Source organism: Coenobita brevimanus, chromosome 97 (genome assembly GCF_032717465.1).
Source record: "Coenobita brevimanus isolate Jiangsu-jjx chromosome 97, ASM3271746v2, whole genome shotgun sequence".
Classification (NCBI taxonomy): Eukaryota; Metazoa; Arthropoda; class Malacostraca; order Decapoda; family Coenobitidae; genus Coenobita; species Coenobita brevimanus.
Genome location: NC_137050.1, coordinates 17,405,767 through 17,425,356, shown reverse-complemented (window position 1 = coordinate 17,425,356; position 19,590 = coordinate 17,405,767). Strand labels below are relative to the sequence as shown.

The 19,590-nt window shown below is 43.3% G+C and overlaps 1 protein-coding gene across 1 annotated transcript in view; it reads left to right on the top strand.

Annotated features, from left to right (window-relative positions):
* The window catches only part of LOC145413616 (uncharacterized), a 569,601-nt gene that overhangs the window by 272,218 nt on the left and 277,793 nt on the right, over positions 1-19,590 (top strand). Inside the window, exon 15 of the mRNA XM_080283270.1 lies at positions 17,804-17,908. Within this exon, the coding sequence (XP_080139396.1) occupies positions 17,804-17,908 (105 nt within the window). The remainder of the gene's footprint in view (positions 1-17,803; positions 17,909-19,590) is intronic.

Below are 19,590 nucleotides of genomic sequence, written 5' to 3'. Positions count from 1 at the left end.
CACGGGCCTGAAAAAACTGTCAATCGTTGACTGACGCAAGGACCGACGATTCTGGCGATTGATGATGCGCTGCCGGAAAGCACGCACTTCCTCCACGAGTCCCAAGGGCCCCATCTCCCTGTCGCAGTCCGGGTGTTCCAGGTAGTCTAGGACGAACTCTAGATGTTCCCGGAGTGCGCTCAGCTTGGGGATGGCTGGAGTAGTGTCCTGCTGAGAGGAGTCCGCATCATCGTCGCCTTCGTCGTCGGAATCTTCAAGTTCGGGACTGACACCAGCAACCGAAGATGCGATCTCGATATCATACAACGTCTGATACCCAGGATCGCCCTCGTCGTCGTCCAACCACTCACGTACATCGTCCACATCAACAACGTCGCCGTGCGTACGTAGCCGTGCATGGAAGTCATCCACATCAAAGCCCAGAAAATCGTACTCCACATCTGTTCCGAGAAGCAGACATGACCAACCATTTTCAAGAGTTTTCACAGGGACTTCCTTCCATGCACTAGCCCAGTTGTACAGCGCAGACTTGATGTTGTAGCGGCGAAGGTTTTGCAAAGTCCGCTTGCCTCGAGTGTCACGTCCTTCCCTGCGCTCGTCCTCGTCCTCGAGAACAACCATCACCTCGTCCAGGAACTTCCGACGGTACAGGCGCTTTGTTGCCACGATCACTCCTTGGTCCATGGGTTGAATGAGAGCAGTCGTATTAGGTGGCAGAAACATGCACCTAATACGGCCATTCTCAGCAACCAAGTCCTTGTCGCACGGGTGGGCAGGTGCATTGTCGAGCAGAAGGAGAGCCTTTACCTGGTCACGAGGGATTCCCAGTGTCTTCGTCTGGTACTGGATGACCTCCTTGACGAAGTGACGGTGAAACCAATCTTTGAAAATCACAGCTGTGAACCATGCTTTCAAAGAATGGTACCATACGACAGGAAGGACATCCATCACCCCACGAAGGCACCGAGGCTGCTTTGCACGGCCAACAACAACGGGCTTAAGCCGGTGCATGCCGTTAGCACTGGCACAACACAAAGCAGATATCCGTTCCTTAGAAAGCTTGCGGCCAGGTACACGCTTCTCCGTCTCATCGGCTAGAGTGTTCGTTGGCAGCGAGCGATGGAATAGGCCAGTTTCGTCTGTGTTATAGACTTGACCGAGAGTGAGGCCCTCCCTGTCGATCAAGCCTTTCACCTTGTGCCGAAACTCGTCAACTCCATCCTTGTTAGCGTCCAATGCTTCGCCATGTGCTTTACGGTTAGTAAGGCCATGTCGCAACTTGAACGCGAAGAGCCAACCTTCGGATGCCTTGAAGTCTAGTGCGTCGTGAAGCCTTGCAAACTTCTCAGCAGCAGCCTTCAGCTCCGTTCCACGTACCATCACACCAGCTGCACGTTGCTGTCGGTACCAAATCAACGTGGATCGGTCGATTTCTGCAAACTTGGGGGTAAACATAACCTTCCTTTCCACGTTGCGTTTGCTTCTCGACGAGAAGTCAGCCGTGTACTGCATGAGTTTGTCTCGGGAACGTTTGATATTGAACAAAGTCGACCGGGCCAGGTTAAACTCGCGGAGAATGCGTGAAGAAGACCAACCCGCATCAACTTTCTCCAATATCTCCCTCTTCTTTTCCAGAGTCAACACCACTCTCTTCCTTTTCTCAGGTGGCGGGGCCATCATCACACACACTAAGAGGAGGGCCGAGAGCAGCAGGAGGCCTTGCAGCAAGTACGGCACCACCACAAAAGCGAGCACGTGGGCAGCCATTATGAAGAGCGTAGGTCCAGTCGCGGTGAGAGACAAGCGGGAAGTGGGGAGGATGCAGCGGCGCTCTATCGGACGTCGGAGGAATGACGAACCAAAACAATGCTCTCCCGCGGCGCGCGCGGCAAGTTCAAATTACGGATGGCAAAAAATCGATTTATTTTTTTATTTTTTTGGGTTTTCGGACCATTTTGGGAATGTTGGATCCCAGGACGATAAGGTCCGGGTAGTGGGGATGTTCGGTTATTGGGCGTCCGGATATTAGAGTGGTTACTGTATTTAGCAGTGTACAGAGTACTTACAACACGTTCATGGCTGTTACAAAGATCAACCCACTTCCTCTAAGGTACTCTGGCAATGGTGAAAATGCTCCAAAAGCACGTACAGTAATCCAGTGTTGTGCTGCACTTAATCCATTGCACTGTGAATTATAACTGTTTAACACTGCACATTCTGTTCTTACTTGTGCCATGCCAGTTGCAACATGCCAGTTTGCATTCTGCACTTTTTCCTTTTGCACTCTGAATTCTAATTTCTTAACACTGCACAACACTGTAAATTCCCATGTGGTCTAGTGGCGAGGCATTGCGAGTTATTCACTGTTTATTCACAAACGGGCACGTGCGTCAGCCATTGCGATGAGTGTCTAGTTGTGACGGTAATTAGGCAGTAACTGGGGAGGGGAGGAGGCAGGGGGCAGCTCTGCTACGGGCAAAAACACAGCTGTTTGGTCCCGCGTGCCAAGTTCAAAGTACAGTTGAAATTTTTTTTTTCTTTTTTACGTTTTTTTGGCCATTTTTTGTTTCCAAAGGCCCAAGCCCAAAATGTCCGGGAATTGGGATGTCAGGGAATTGGGCATCTGGGTATTATGGGTATTACTGTATATTCATTTCTAGTTCTTCTGTATTCTTCCTTTGTTCTATTATTGCCTCTTTCTCTCCATATGTTCCATGCAATGTCTCTCTCTCTCTCTCTCTCTCTCATTTTTTTTTTTTTTTTTCTGATATCATGCACCTATTAAATCAGTCCATCTTCCTGTTTTCCTTCCCACTTACTCCTGGCACATATTTTTCCACTCCTGGATTATAGAGATCTTGAAAGATTCCTCGCTTCCTTTGCATCTCTCTTGTTTCTCTGAATTTTCTCCAATCCACATTTTCTAAAAATTTCCCTTATCCTGTGAAGTCTGCTTTCCGAAAGTTGTATCTTCCCTGCCTATAAAGCTCATCTCGTGGCACCGTGTTCCCTTTTATCATCTGGATCTCAATGACCACGTGATCACTTTTTCTTATAGGACACAGATATTTCAAAGATTCAGATATGTCAGGTACTTTGGTTAGCAGTAAATCTAGTCTTGCTGGTGTGCCATCACCTCAGAATCTTGTCTCTTCTTTGACCGACTGGGCCATTACATTATTCATCGCTATATTTAACGTTATAGTGCCCCACGAATCTTCGCTACCTCCTGAGTCCCATTCCTCCCAGTTCACCTCTTTACAATTAAAATCACTCATCAGAATTATGTTGTTGCTTTTCTTAGTCACTTTCTGTAGATAACTAACCATGTCTGACAACATCTCTGGTATTCATTGTCATTTCATGCCCTTGTCTTAGGGGGAACATACTGCATACCACTGCCATGTCTCTCTTGCCGTTCTCTCCATTTTCCAGTTTCATATTCATCACTTCAGCCCTACCCTGTCCCATTTCCACATTATCCACACTGATGTTGTTCTTCACTGCTATCATCACTCCTCCCGTTTTTTTCTCTTCTGTCAATTTTCCACAGTTTGTATTTACCATCCCCCATATTGATATTAATATCCTCTCTGAACTTGGTCTCCACAAAGCACATAGCATCTGGTTCATGTACCCTCAAGAAATCGTTGATTTCTAACCTTGCTGATATTAACCCCTAGGCGACGGGTATCAGTTTACCTATCCACGTCCCTGAACCGGGTTATTTTCAGGATAATCGATTTTCCTCAAAATATTTATTTTTCATTACAAATTAATCACAAATGACAAAAAACACATAAAAAGTGTGTACTTATTCTCTGTTGGTGATTTGAAGGTGGTGGTATGGTGTGAGGGAGCCAGTGTGTGGCAGCTGGGCTGAGCATGTTCAAGGTCGCGGTGGTGTGTTAGCGGTATTAGTGGAGGGAAGAGGGATGGATTGCCTCACACCAAAATAGGTGTTGAGTGTGTATTTGTTTCTGTCACTAATTCACAAAGCCATATGAACACAATATTATAACTAAAATAGCAAAAAAACACAAGAAAGTAACTAATAAAGATTGGCTTATTTTATGTTTTCCGTGTCATTTATTTTCTAACAAATTTATGTCTGTTTATTTATTCACTATTATTTACACATTCTTTACACATTATTTTACTGTTTTTAGTAACTCTTGACAGTATAATACTCTCCATACACTCTCCCCCACACCCCTCAGGGCCCCCTAGTATACCTCTCCACCACCCCACCCCACCCCACCCCTCCCGACCCCTACCCCAACCCTGAACAAGTATCAGCTGGTTCCAAGGCCACACACTCCCTACGCCGGCCTCCCACCACCCTCCACCGCAGCCCTCCTCACTGCTGGGCTGCCCTCCCACTCCCCCGCCCCCTCCCCCGGCCAGCCAGCATTACCCTGTGCGCCAGCCATGCCAGGACAATACTCTGAGTCCATATGGTGTGCTACTAAGTTCAAACATGCCCTCGAAAAATGAAAACGTCATATGACGTGGAGTAGCCCTCTACCAACACGACATGTGATGTGGACCGGCGCCTAGGGATTAAACCGTCAACATTAGTATATACCGCTTTTAAACTTTTTTCGTTGTTTTTTGTTCCCCCTTCTCTCCCTGTCTTTGTCAGTACCACTTCCTCAATTTCTGATCTATAACTCTAATAGAACACTGTCTTCTCTTTCTCCATTCTCTGTTTGTTTTTTCCTTTGCTTCCTCTACTAACTCTTTTATTTTAGCTCTTTCTTCCTCATTTGTGTCTCTCCTTATCCAAACATTCTTGAACCCCTCTTTGTCTGACAATTTCCATGTTCTGTTGATGGTTTCATTTACCATTGCCTGAGACTTAAACTTTACTTTAAGTGGCCCCACCCCTCCTTCCTCATACTTTCCTAACCTAAACACTTCTTCAGTCTCTTCTTGAGCTTCATTGTAACACTCCATAACTACTGATACTATCTCTTTTACTTTACTCAATTCTTCTCTTTCCCTTTCTGATCATACTGTCATACATTTTGCTTTTAACTTCTGAAATTACCATGCATTTTTTCACGTCTGCTACATCCCTGGCTAAAGATTCTCTACATCTTAGTACCCTAACCACTTCCTTCTTCACCTTTTCCTTGCTTTGTTGTTCTGTAATCTCTTTCAAAGTTATATATTCTTCCTCTTGACTTTTCTTCCACCCCTTGTACTGTTCCTTGATTTCCTTAATGTGCTCATCTTGCGTCTCTGATTTTGATTCATATTCATCTGGTTTACTTTTCATCCAGTCCCATTCTTCTTCCAACCTCTTATTTTCCCTCTTGAGCTATTGTATTTCATTTGCAGCAGATTCATTACTCACGTTTAATTCTGTAAGTTCTCTTTCTTGTTCAGCATGCGTGTGCATACTTTTTCTAACTTACTCTGCTGTACTTCACTCTCTTTCTCCTGTTCTTAGGTACATTCCTGCAGCTGTCTAATTATTGACCATGCCTTTTTAACCCCTAAACCGCGGGCTTGTTTTGCTTTGGCTTACCGCTCCCGCGGGCATATTCGCACTCCGACAGACTCTAAGAATATTTGCCAAAAATCAGTTATTAGTCCTAGAATATTAAAATTACATATGCGTATGGCACATACCTTCAGCTTTCTCCTGGGATGTTTGTTGAGCCTTCGTCGAGTACCATAGGACTTGTGGAGACCTCTGAAGTTGGGTAATGAAGTCTCCACTTTACGCTTCCCGACAACCCATAATATGATTACCACAGCCTGATATTATCACTAGAAACACTATTCTATGATTCTCAAATAGTTTGTAATTCATACTCAAAAAAAAAAAACACTGTGAAAGCAATGAAAATTACGAGGGCATATGACCTTCCCACTTGCGATCGTTCGCCACTGGTGTTCTGTCATTTATTATTCATAAAACTCCTCACACTTTATATTTCTGTTACTATGTAACACTTATATATATCTACAGTCTTTATCCATAAGTTTCCTTCAGTAATAGTAGTTTATTGTCACTGTAGGCATTCAATTTCTCTTTCAGTAAAATATGTAGCATTCACTTTCTCGTCCTGTATACTAGCATTGAGAGTGAATGTCACTTTCACCTTCACTCTCATAACTCACAGTATTCATACATGCTAGAGTGAAATTTTCACTTTCATTACTCCTAGTATATATACTCGTATTCTTATAATACTACTCATTTACATTTCTATTTTATTTACACTGTGTTAGGCACTGTCACTTGCAGTAACGTATAAAACTATTTTCCACTGTTCACTTATATTTACATTCATTGCCTTCACTTGCTGTTTACACATTATTTACATTTCCACTTGCACTGTTTTACTCACCAGAAAGATCGTAGTCACTCTTTATCATTTGTCAGCCCTTTACCTCTTTCCACACGAGGTTTAGTAGAGGGTAGAGGTCACAGGGCTCTTTGCATGGAGCTAAAAAGCAGCGGAATTTGACAGGCACGAATCCGACGTACTTTCACCTTGAAAGACGACCATAAACTGATACTGGTGGCCTGCCTCTAGGGGGAGTGCAATACTGCCAACGTCAGCCTTGTGACAGCTGCTAATATATAGCTATGAAATGATTGGCAGGAAATCTAGACAATACATAATAAATTAGGTAGTTCCAGGTGAATGTAAATATCACTTAGGCTTCTCCCTTCCTTTCTTATATATATTTTTATTACGAGAATAGAATATACGGCATATTTCAAGGGGAAATAAACAGCGAAAATTAGTGAACGAGTGCACGTGAGGTGTTGTCAGGTGATAATTAGCCAATTCCAAGTGTATGGCACTCTCACTTACCTTATTTCTTTTTTGTATATATTATTTGGTATAAGAATAGGGCATAGGGCTTATTTCAATGGATGATATCAGTGGAAAATTCCAGGGAAGATTTACTTAGCGTAGCACGGCCGGGCAGGCGAGAGGAGAGGGTAATGGAGGGGAGGTAGGGAGGGGAGTCAAGAATGGGGAGAAATGGCTAAATTGTCAACAATGGATGGGAGTACAGATGAGATTAGGAGTGCTGACTAGTGTTAGACATTGGCAGCACTGATAGATGATACAAGCCACCACTTGAAAGACCGGGCGAATTCAAAATAACACAGAATCACAAAAGTGACGCCCTGCGGTATGATCCCTTGCTCCCAAGCGTCACGAAAGTGACGCCCTGCAGTTAAGGGGTTAATTCATGGACATTCCTCTCCGCCATTTTCTCCACTCCTGCTACTCTTGTTTGGTTCAGTTTAGTGTACTTCATTTACCCATATCTTCATCGGAGAAGCCCACAAATTCCCTGCCACCAGATGTAAACAATGAGCTGTCCTCCGCCATGATGCAACCATGTGGAAAACTTTGTACTGTATTTCCATTGTGTCCAGTACTCCTTTTATGACTGAGCCCTGCATTTTTTTTTTTTTTTTTAATAATATCTGATGGGACCACAACTCATGCACTCGTTCACATAATCACAATTGGCTGGTCTCCACTTCAAAGCTAATTGGGCGATTATTTCCCCACGATCCACAAGGAGCTCCATCTTTTTCGGCGACCCATGCTTGTGTGTATGTGTGTGTATTTACCTATTTGTATTTACCTATTTGTAGTATACAGGAATTGAGCAATGCTTGTGTTGTCCTGTCTCCATATCCACATTTATCAAGTCAACCTTTACACACATGAATGTTTTTCTCTTGCACCACCTCTTTGTCTAAGTCGTTCCAAATATTTAAGTATTTACCTAATATACCTAATTGTGATATACACGGAATGTACTATGCTCGTGGGTTTCCGTCGCTGTTTCTCAATAAGTCAAATTTAACTTTAAACTCATTTAAGTTTTTAGACTGGACGATCTCTTTGTCCAGGCTATTCCATAAGTCTATACTTCTGTAAGGAAAGCTATATTTCTTGATATCCTTCAAGCAGCTTGATTTTTTCAATTTCATTCCATGTCCTCTTGTTGCTCTCTTATCCCATACAAAAAGATCTTCTTTGTCAATTTTATCTACTCCCACCATGGTCCTGAACACCGCAATCATGTCTCCCCTCTTTCTCCTTTCCTCTAAGGAAGGCAAATCCAGTTTTTCCAGCCTCTCTCTGTATGACAGGTCTGTCAGACTGGGGACCATCTTGGTTGCTGTTCTTTATATTCTCTCAATCTTGTTTATATCTTTCTTTTTGTGTGGGGACCACACTACCGCTGCATATTCTAACCTGGGGCGGATCATGGTCACTATCAATTTTTTCATCATTTCCTCATCCATATAATGAAATGCTACTCTTATGTTAGTCAAGAGTTTATAAGTCTCTCCAACTATCTTGTTAATGTGCTTTTCTGGTGACAAACTATCTTGGACCAGCACTCCCAAATCTTTCTCTTCTCTCCTGTTTGTGATTAATTCATTACCCAACAAATAATGCAGTGATGGTCTCCTGGTACTTTTACCCATTTCCAATATTTTACATTTCTTTACATTAAATTTCATTTCCCACGTCCGGCTCCAATTGTGTATCCTATCCAAATCTTCCTGCAGTATTTTACAATCCTCCTCAGCCTCTATCTTCCTCAAGATCTTTACATCATCAGGAAACAGACTTGCATAACTGTTCACTCCATCTACCATATCATTTACGTAAATCAGGAACATTACTGGCGCCAACACTGAGCCTTGAGGGACTCCACTTGTTACTTCCCCCCATCCAGACATCTTTTCCTTTATTGTGTGTGTGTGTGTGCACGCGCGTGTGCATGTGCATGCGTATACAGCACACATGCACACATGCTTTTGTGCATACCTGCATGCATACATGTGTGCCTGTATGGTCAGTAACGAAGTGGTAATGCGAAGGTGCATGTTCATCCTGTTGGTGTGCAGAAAGACTACTGGGCCTGAAGCAATATTATCAGTATTAAAAGAAACAAGCAGCAGTGCCAAGGCACAGCAAACCCATCCCTGGCAGTCATTTTAATGCTGACATATAAGCACAGCAGGATATGTAGTAAACCCATCCCTGGCAGTCATTTTAATTATGACATATAAGCACATCAGGATATGTAGTAAAAAATGTCACATCAGATTTGGAGTAAATCGAGTGAAAACTGACTATTTTATGCCCATTTGAAATTTATGGCCTGACCCACTTGACATTGATCTCCTCTGCCACTAATGGGGGCAACCCTCCTGATGTAATGAAGCATATTATAGGGTGCAGATTTGAAAGATGCACCTTTAGGTTTTGGTTTCATGTCAATATGACGAATTTGAAAGGAGTTGTGGTGAAAAAATTATTGGTATTATTATTATTATTATTATTTTACATATTTGGGTCTACCCCCTGGGCCTTGGACCAGTTTGGCCCAAAATTTAATTGGGTAATCAGGAGGTCATAGCCCATCATCCCTGCAATTTTAGTCAAAATTGCACCAGTAGTTTTCACATAAAGTTGTTAACAGACAGACAGACAAACCACGTGAAATCAACGCTCGTTCCTGAGCCCCTCTGGGGCAGGGGCGGGTAATAATTTGGCATCAAAGAATTAAAAAGCTATGACTCCTGATAATCTTGAGGTGGGGGGAGGCAGTCAAGCCATGGGTTGTTTCATTGTCATTACATCCTCCTATTAAATTCTGGAAGCAAAGAGATTTGGTCATCACTGAGGTTTTATTGCACTCTTACTATGAGATTTAATGAATAATGGCCATATAGGAAGATTCTTTTACTTTTACCACCCAAATATTTTAGCATACATCATTGAAACCTTGGCTAGTACTATACATACATACATAAATACATACATATATACTGTGGATATGTACATACATAAATCTGACATTTTGTTTCCTTTTAATGAATCCCTGTATTGGGGATTGCGTTGGTACAGCTGATGTTTTTTATAAACTGGAAACTAAAGTAGGTGCCTAAACCAGTTAATTGCCTTCTGACAGATGCTGAAAGTTGTTAGGAAAAAAGAAATCTAAGATGTGTACAGCAAACTCTCAATTATCAGGCATAATTCAGCCAAGCCCCACTCCAAATAACATGAAATGCCAGATATTGCATAGTACACCAAACCCTCTTTTTTTGACCGTTCATTATTTGACAGTTGGTTGTTTTGACATTTATATATCTATACCCTTTTTCATTGTTTGACATGGTCATCCCTGCCATTTTGACAATTCAAACTATGCACTGCCAGATAGGCCGTCTGAGCTGTCTGTCTCCTGTGCTCTGCTCTGCTGCTCAATTGCTTCTTCATCTATCTGCATTTCTTTTTGGCCTCATGGAATACTATAGCACCACCATGGCTCCACCCAAGACCCCTACTTGTCAAGCAGTCATGTGCTTACCAACCTGAGCGAGTGTTTTGCTATCGCATGGTTGGGTGACAATCAGGGTTGCCAGATCTAAACTCGGCCACATTACCAAACTCCTTAATTTTCATTACCAAATTTAACTTTTCATTACCAGATTTTTAAAGCAAGCATTTATTCTTCATGAATTACAGTATATATATACAAATGGAAATAATCTCTCCCTATAATTAGCAGCATGTAGATTATTTTCATGCTATGTAGGCTAGCAGGTTAATCAAAGAGTGCAGACAATCTGCTGTCTCCATCCTCTGTATCTTCATACGTGTAAAAAATGGATCATGCTGATTCATTACCAAATGAAATTTGTATTACCCAATTGGCCTACATTTGGTAATGAAAAATACCAAATGGCAAACCTAGTGATGACTGCGGCAGTGATCAGTGAATGTTCTTAATGCACGGTACTGTATTGGTGCCAGTTTAATGGAATGCACATCTTGGTTTGCACTAGGTTAGGTAGGTTGTAATCTCTGGGGGGGCCTGGGGATGAAGCCCCCGAGTTAGGTTTTAGCACTTCCAGTAAGACTTCCACTGCTGTTTATGGTTTTAAATTGAATACATTTGAGTTTGTTTGGTGTGGTGTCATCATGTCCAGTTGGTGGGATCGGCAATAAACACACTGTCGAAGGCGTTCAGGCGGCTTTCTTTAATATCACTAAGTAGGGATATTTCTTTTGTTCTCCAATATTTTTTTTTGGTTGAAAATCAAATGTCAGTCATCTGAGATGTATGTAGTATTAACCCGCCCCGTCCCAACCACTTTTTCACCACTGGTACCCCCCAATCTCGACTGTAGCACCAGTCGAGCAGGGCAGTACTCCCGAGGTGGATGGAAAGCTGATGACAGGGAGTGCTGGAGCTCCCGTTTCATGAGCCCTCAGGACTAGTTCCTGACCATCCCCCTTTGCTGAACTTTTTCAGTGTCTCAGTTACACAGAGAGTAGGCCAGCATGCTCTCCAGTACAAATTTCTCTATGTATCTTCACCAAACTACATGCACAGTACACACTACACTTCCTATTCAAAATTCACTAAAATGGCGTCAATTCACCCAGCCTCGGAGTCCCCAGGGGGGGGGACCATAAATGCCCCCGCCATCTGCCCCTCTCCCGGTGATGACTCGAGGTGCCTGGAACCACTGTCTGACTCTCTTCTTCTTCATTTCTGCAACATTCACGGCCTTTCATCTAACTTTCGCTCTGTTGAACACCACCTCTCCTCCTCTAAACCTCACCTTCTTTTTCTAACGAGACTCAGCTGTCTGAGGCAACTGACAGCAAACCCTTTTCTGTATCCTCCTACTTTCTCTATACTCATTTCAAAGCCAAAGGTGGCTGTTGTGTATACATACGCAACGACTTATCTTGCTCTCGTGTTGCTGAACTTGATTCTTCTGAATTCTCCACTCTCTGGCTTCGGCTTTCCTGTCATTCTCTGACTAAATATATCTGTACTGTTTACTTATCCCCTAATTCTACTGACTATCAAAAATTCTTCGACTATCTTACTTCTACGATGGAACACATTCTGTCCATTTCTCCTTTCTCTGAAATCTCCATTCTTGGAGATTTCAATGTTCACCACCACCTTTGGCTCTCCTCTCCTTTCACGGATCCACCTGGTGAACAAGCCTACATCTTTTCTATCCTTAATAACCTAGAGCAGCTTGTACAGCACCCTACCCGTATCCCTGACCGCCTTGGAGAGAGCTCCAACATACTTGACCTCTTCCTCACAACTAATCCTTCTGCTTACTCTGTTAATCTTTTCTCTCCGTTGGGCTCCTCCGATCACAACCTTATTACCTTAACCTGTCCTATCGCTCCAGTACGGCCTGCGGACCCTCCAGGGAAACGTCGTCTCTGGCATTTTGGAGCCGCGGACTGGGAGGCCCTTCTGGCAGTACTTCTTTGATTTTCCCTGGAATGATTATTGCTTCCATGGCCGTGAGCCATCTGAGTGTGCCTTGCGCATTACGGAGGTTATTCTCTCGGGCATGGAAGCATACATTCCTTTCTCACATCCTTTGACTAACGCAAGAAAGCCTTGGTTTAATCACGCTTGTTCTAATGCTGTCCGCAACAAGGAGAAGGTCTACAAAAGGTACCGGAGCCAACCCACCCCTGAATCACACAATCTTTACGTTTCTGCCCGGAATCGTCCTAAGTCTGTTCTTCACTCTACTAAAAATAATTTCATCCATACTAAATGCTCTCAACTCTCCAACTCGAATTCTTCCCGCTCCTTCTGGCACCTTCCCAAAAATCTTTCTAACAACTTTACCTCATCATCCTTCCCTCCTCTTTTCTACTCTGATGGTTCTGTAGCTATTTCTTCTACTGATAAAGCGGATCTCTTCGCACAGACTTTCTCCTCCAATTCCACCTTAGACGATTCCGGTGCTGTTCCTCCATCACTTCCCCCCTCTGACTTCCTCATGGCTGACATTAAAATTTCTTCATTTGATGTATTTTCTCCCATTACTGGCCTTAGTACTAACAAGGCATATGGGCCTGATGGGGTCCCTCCTGTTGTTCTCAAAAACTGTGCTTCTGTGCTTACACCCTGCCTAGGCAAACTATTTCGCCTTTGTCTGTCAACTTGTACCTTTCCTTCTTGCTGGAAGTTTGCTCTCATTCAGCCAGTCCCAAAGAAGGGTGACCACTCCCAACCCTCCAACTATCGTCCAATTGCTTTAACGTCCTGTATTTCAAAAGTTTTCGAGTCAGTTCTTAATAGAAAAATTTTAAGGCATCTTTCCTATCACAACCTTCTTTCCGATCGTCAGTATGGGTTCCGTCAGGGACGCTCCACTGGCGATCTTCTCACCTACCTTTCAGACTCCTGGTCATCCTCCTTTCGGGACTTTGGCGAAAGCTTTGCCATTGCACTTGACATCTCAAAGGCTTTCGATCGAGTCTGGCATAAATCTTTAATTTCCAAACTGCCCTCCTACGGTTTCTATCCTTCTATCTGTGCCTTCATCGCTAGCTTCCTTTCTGGTCGTTCTATAGCTGCTGTCGTAGACGGCCATCGTTCTTCTCCTAGATCTATCAACAGTGGTGTTCCTCAGGGCTCTGTCCTATCACCAACTCTCTTCCTTTTATTCATCAGTGATCTTCTAAGCTGTACATCTAACCCTATCCACTCATACGCTGATGACTCCACCCTTCACCTTTCCATTCGGTTCCCGCAACGCCCATCTCAACAGTTACTTCAAGAAACAAGGGATGAGGCTATGGCACACCTAATGTCTGACTTGGCTCATATCTCTGACTGGGGTAAAAATAATATGGTTGTCTTTAATGCATCTAAGACTCAGTTCTTACACCTATCAACCCGACAAAATCTTCCACAGGTATACCCACTAATGTTTAATAATATTCAGATTAATCCTGCATCATCCTTGAACATGCTTGGGGTTTCATTTACTCGGGACTTATCTTGGAAAGATCATATTACATCTCTTGTAAAATCTGCTTCCAAGAGATTGGGTGTGCTAAGCCGACTCCGCTCTTTCTTTACCCCTGCACAATTGTTGACTCTATACAGGGGTTTTATCCACCCCTGTGTGGAGTACAACTCTCATGTGTGGGTAGGCTCCCCACATACAGCTCTTCTCAATAGGGTGGAGTCAAAGGCTTTTCGTCTCATTAACTCTCCTCCTCTTACTGACTCCCTTCAACCTCTGTCTCTTCGCCGCACTGTTGCATCTTTATCTCTTTTCTATCGCTACTTTAATGGTCACTGCTCCTCTGAACTGTCTGCTTGCATTCCTCCACCTCTACGACGGTCGCGTAGCACCCGTCTGGCAGCAAACTCTCATCCCTTTTCTGTCCAACTCTCTAATGCAAGAGTTAACCGTTACTCCCAGTCTTTCATTTATGCAACAGGTCAGCTCTGGAACTGTCTCCCTCTGTCTGTATTTCCTTCTGCCTATGATCTCCAGTCTTTCAAACGTAGTGTGTCCAGGCATCTCCAAATGATCGGATCTTGAATTTGGCTCTCTATTGTATTTTGTTTTTCTCTTGGAGGGAACTGTTACTGCGGGCTCATGGCCTTTGGTTCCTTCTTCCTCGCATTAAAAAAAAAAAAAAAAAAAAAATCCCGACCATTTTTCTTCTTTTTTTTTTTTTTTTTTTTTTTTTTTTTTGCTAAAACTTTCGCTTTTGGTCAGAAACAATGGTCAGTGACAAAGATATTGTTCCCCGGGGTCCATAATTACCCTAAACAGGTATGCCTTGGTCCCACCTGGCCCCGTGTTCTCCGTAGGCGGTCTGAGCCTCTAACGTTTTCTATGGTATTATAAGTCTGGGAAACCAATGAAAGTAAGTAGATATGTATTTATTACAAACATAAAAACATGTGATAAAAGAGTATATTGGATTTATACAAAAATAGAGCAGAAATAAGCATTGTACCATCGTGCGAAACGAGCAAAATCGGGCAACTTGGTCACGATGAATCGCTAACATTCGAAAATCATGGTACATATCATTTTTTTTACTTACATAATACTTCTACAATAACATTATACCATTTTACATTTTATTGAACTGTTTTTACATATTCACAGGCCTTTTGATAACATTTAGCGTAATGTTAGCGCTTATTTACGTAGTGAGTGAACTCGCTGTGACTGTTGTTTCAACTCGTATTGTGTTTTTTCTACTTACATAATACTTTTCTAATAACATTATACACTTTTCAACTTTATAGAAGGGTTTTGAGATAATTTCAGGCCTTACGAAAATATATAGCGTAATAATAGCGCATAATAACACACACGGTGAAGTCGCTATGACTACTATTTCAACTTACAACCTATTTTTGTACTTATATAATAATTCTCCACTAACATTGCACATGTTTACACTTGATATAATTGATATCACATAATTTCAGAACTTACGATGCAACTGAGCGTCATATTAGCGCGTACTTACACAGAGAGTGTTATCGCGATATCATTTGTTTCATCTTACACTAGTATTCAACTTATAAAATACCTTACTACTAACATTACAACAAATTCCACTTATATAATTCCTATCACATACTTACTGACCAGAATGTGGGTGTACTCGTGACATCAATTATTACAACTTACACTATTTTTCAACTTATACGTTTTATTCATGCTAACATTACACCCGTTTCCACTTTATATTGTTGCTATCACATATTTACTGACCAGAGTGTTATACTGAGCTTCATATTTTCGCAGATCTATACAGTGGGTGTAGTTTTCATATCACTTCGTTCAACTTACACTATTTCTCAACTTATACATTACTTTCCTGCAAACATTACACCCGTTTCAAGTTTATATAAGACTTGGCACATACTGACTGGCCTTACCATTATACTGAGCATCATATCGCCATCCCACACAGTTTCAGTAGTGTAGGAAGTTATGGTACTCTCTGAAACATGGCTGAAGGCACAACGCAACATTGGTGGTGGTGGGGGAGGTGGAGAGCGGCGCCTTTCATCACTCGCACTTCTCTTCCCTCTCCCTTTTCCTTTACCCTTTCCCTTCCCTTTCCTTCCTTTCCCCACATCCTGGGGCTGTGTGGAGGAAGTTGGGGAATATTGTATGGCGAAAGACGTGCTGGGGAGTGGCTCCACCTCCTCTCCCCTAGGCCTACGTGCACCACGTGCTCGTGCTGCCTCCCTCACACCACTTCCCTTTCACCCCGCACTCCCACCACACTACTTTCGCCTTCCCCAGACAAAACACTAGGCCATACTTTATTTGCCTTCTGATCCTCGGGGTGAGATTTTTTTCCTTCCCCAACCACGAGGCAACATCGCGTCCTAAGCCGCCGTCATCGTCATCGTCCTCATCCTCGTCTTCATCAGAATCTCTCTCTAGGGGATGGAGAGAGGTCCATGCAGGTGTTTTGGGTGCAGGCTGGCCTTCCCTTGCCTTACGATACGTGACATACCGCTTTTTCCGGGGCGAAGGGACCTCCTCATCACTGCTTGTTATTTCCTCCTCAGGCTGCACATAATCTCGATCCACCACATCATCATCAAGTGGAGAATCACTATCTCCAGTGAAGGCATCCAGGGCGGATTGTATTTCGTCGTCTGAGAGACCTTTACGCGCCATGTCTGACCTGGGTCACTGCTAACAGGTGAGTGACCGAGACAAGGGCGAGTGCAGGTCACGCGGGGTCTGGGACGCTGCCCGCCTGGGGGCAGGTAGGGGAGGCTTGGGTACGTGGGCGAATCGAAAATCTCGCGCGAATTTTGAAAATTGTGGAAATTATGAACCTTGCAATTGCAGGACGTTGAAGTACATCAACGGGATTGGCAGTGACATAACGTGAGGACGTGGAAGTACATCGACGGGACGCCGCGGGTTAAATTAGTTTTCCTTGAGAACGTAGGTCTATAAGAACAAACCTCGCATCCCTATGTCAGTTTTGTTCATATTTCCTGGTATTTTTTCTGTCTTTACTAAATACTTTGGAGTGACAAAGGTGATCAGAAACCTGACCTCCCTATTTCTTAAGTCTTATAGGAAAAATTGCTTCGTTATTCGACCAGTTCATTATTCAACCACTTTTTATCAAACTCATCCTTGTCGAATAGTGGGGAATAGGTGTACCCCCCGTTGGCTCAACATTTTCGGCATTGAGCTGGATATTGCTTTACTATCCATCTCAGCCCTCTATCCTAAATCCTTCCCCATGAGCAAGAGATGAAAATTAAGCACAAAATAAATTAGTGATACAGTACTGCAATACAAGAATACAGTGCTGATTGGCTACTGTTTATGAGCTGGCTGATACACCTTGATGCTGGATATTGCCTAGAACCACTGGTTATGTCCCATTTTGGAACCAGATACTGCGTAATTTAGCTGGATAATGCTTTAATAGAGCCAAGCCATCGGTGTCGGATGTTGCGTTGGGCCAGATATTTAGACAACGGATAATTGAGAGTTTATTGTTATAAGATTTGTAACAGTTCTAGTCTTAGTTTGTTCTCTGACTCTCTTTGCTTGTTGCTGAGTTTCCTGCTAGAGAATGATGATTATGTGGCAGGTTATAAAGTTAGTAGCCACACTTCACACTCGGTGTACTGTAGTACATTACTTCCTAGGATCATTGGTATTTAACCACCTACTGTTGAAGTCATGAAAACAAACATTTAGTATTGAGGATAATAAGATGTTTGCCAGTGAGGCTTCTCCATCGCTGCTGCAATAAAAAGCTTTATATAAAGAATTTGTCATTTCAGGTTTTCTTCAAGTGTAGTGAGTTTGATACTTCTGGCCTGATAATCATACTTGAACTAAGTGTTTGGTTGTGTTTTAGCGATGCTTATGAAACTGTTGGCATGGATTATAAGAGTAATAAAAGTATCTTTATTTTAGGCTTCCAGTTAGCACAGTGCTGGCACTGGGAGCAACACATCACTTCTTAATTGAGGAACGACAGCGAATGAAGGTTGGCCTTATTCTGGAGACAGGCGAAGCAAGGTGATATATGTGTCTTCAGTAAGAGTCCCTTTTTGGTGTAGAACCAGTGAAATTTTAGTAGTCATTAGCAGGAAGCTAACATGAATTAGTTTTATATTCATAATTTCAGAATGAAAATTACATGAAAAATTTGCATGAGGTAATAATTTTTCATAGTTCTTATGAGGTTGGTCAAAAAGATGTTAAAAGTATTATTTTGTACATAGCAATTTTTCCTGTTTATAAATGTCTGGTACTGGGTTTTGTAAGTATGCATATGCAGGTTAATAGTACTCATTCTTTTTGAAACCTTATACAGTATAATTTAATTAAGTTTTGTGGCAGCAGAAATTACAATTCTTATCCTTGTTAGTCATTTGTTTCAGTATGAATGAAAAGTACAGATACTGGGGTAACCTGCAGCTTATCACCACTAGAACCATAATTGCTACTGAGAGGACTGTCTTGACATATCCCAAGTCAAGGAAAGAAGTATTGAAACTCAGTAATTTTGAAGGAACAGCACAGTAGAAAATCCTGAAGTAGAGTAAATCTAGAGGAAATTGTGTCTGGCTGGTGGTAATGGATCATTGTGTGTCTTACCCTCCTGCCTGCTGTGCACCAACTTGTCATTCTTGTAGTGGTCTTTGAGGTGTATGAACACTCACCCATGTGTTGTGATGTTTTCTCTGTGTGTGCCCATAGACTTCAACCCCCCAACCTCACTTTTTTTTTTTTACCTACCTACCTTCAGGATTTTTATTCCCCCACCACCACCATATGGATCATCCATTTTCTTTTGGCCTCATACTACTTTGTTGCATTTATTCAGAAGGTGGTAGGTAGAGATGCCCACCATCCATGCACTTGATGTAATCCTTTCCTCAAGTGACTACCCTGAGTGACAAGTCATATGGCTGTCTTTAATCCTGGAAACAATCTAAAATGTTGGATGGTAACCATATAATCAGATGAATGCCTGATGGTCCAGTGGGTTATGATGTTCCAGGCAGAGTGGCCTTAACCTCTATAAGATGGGCATTGGAATGTTTTGACATGGGCTCAGGACGGGCATAATCGGCAGGTGCGATATGGTGGGGAGTATGGGGATTGTGGGGTGGTGTAGGGATGGAGACTGGGTGCTTGGGGGAGGTGGGGGGTGGGGTAGGGGTGGGGGGTGGGGTAGGAGTGGGGGGTGCTGGGTGGGGGTCAGGGGTATTGGATGGGGGTGGTAAGTGGGGAGTTGGGAGGGGAGAGGGGGGGAAAAAGGTGGGGGTGGTGGTGGGAATTGGAGGGGTTGGGTTGTTTGGGGGGTGTGAGGAGGTTTGGGGATGTGGGGGTAGGGGGTTGGGGGTGGTGGGGATAGAGGGTGGGGGATGGTGGGGAGTAGTTGAGCGTATCGGGGACTGTGGGGGGCATGGGTGATGGGGATGGGGAGGATAGGGGTGGTGGGAGGTGGGGGTTAGGGGTGGTGGGGGGTATTGGGAGGAAGGTGGGGGTTTTGGGGTGGGGTGGCTGGGGAAGGGCAGGGGGTTGGGGTGGGGGCATGAGGGTGGGGGTGGGTTGTGGGTGGTGTTTGGGTGTGGCAGGGGGGGTGAGGGAGGCATGACTGCATATGCAGACACCCGTCTTTTTGGCCCTAGTACCCTTGGACAGCATATGCGGACACCCGTCTTTTAGGGGTTAAAGGTTTACAAATAAAG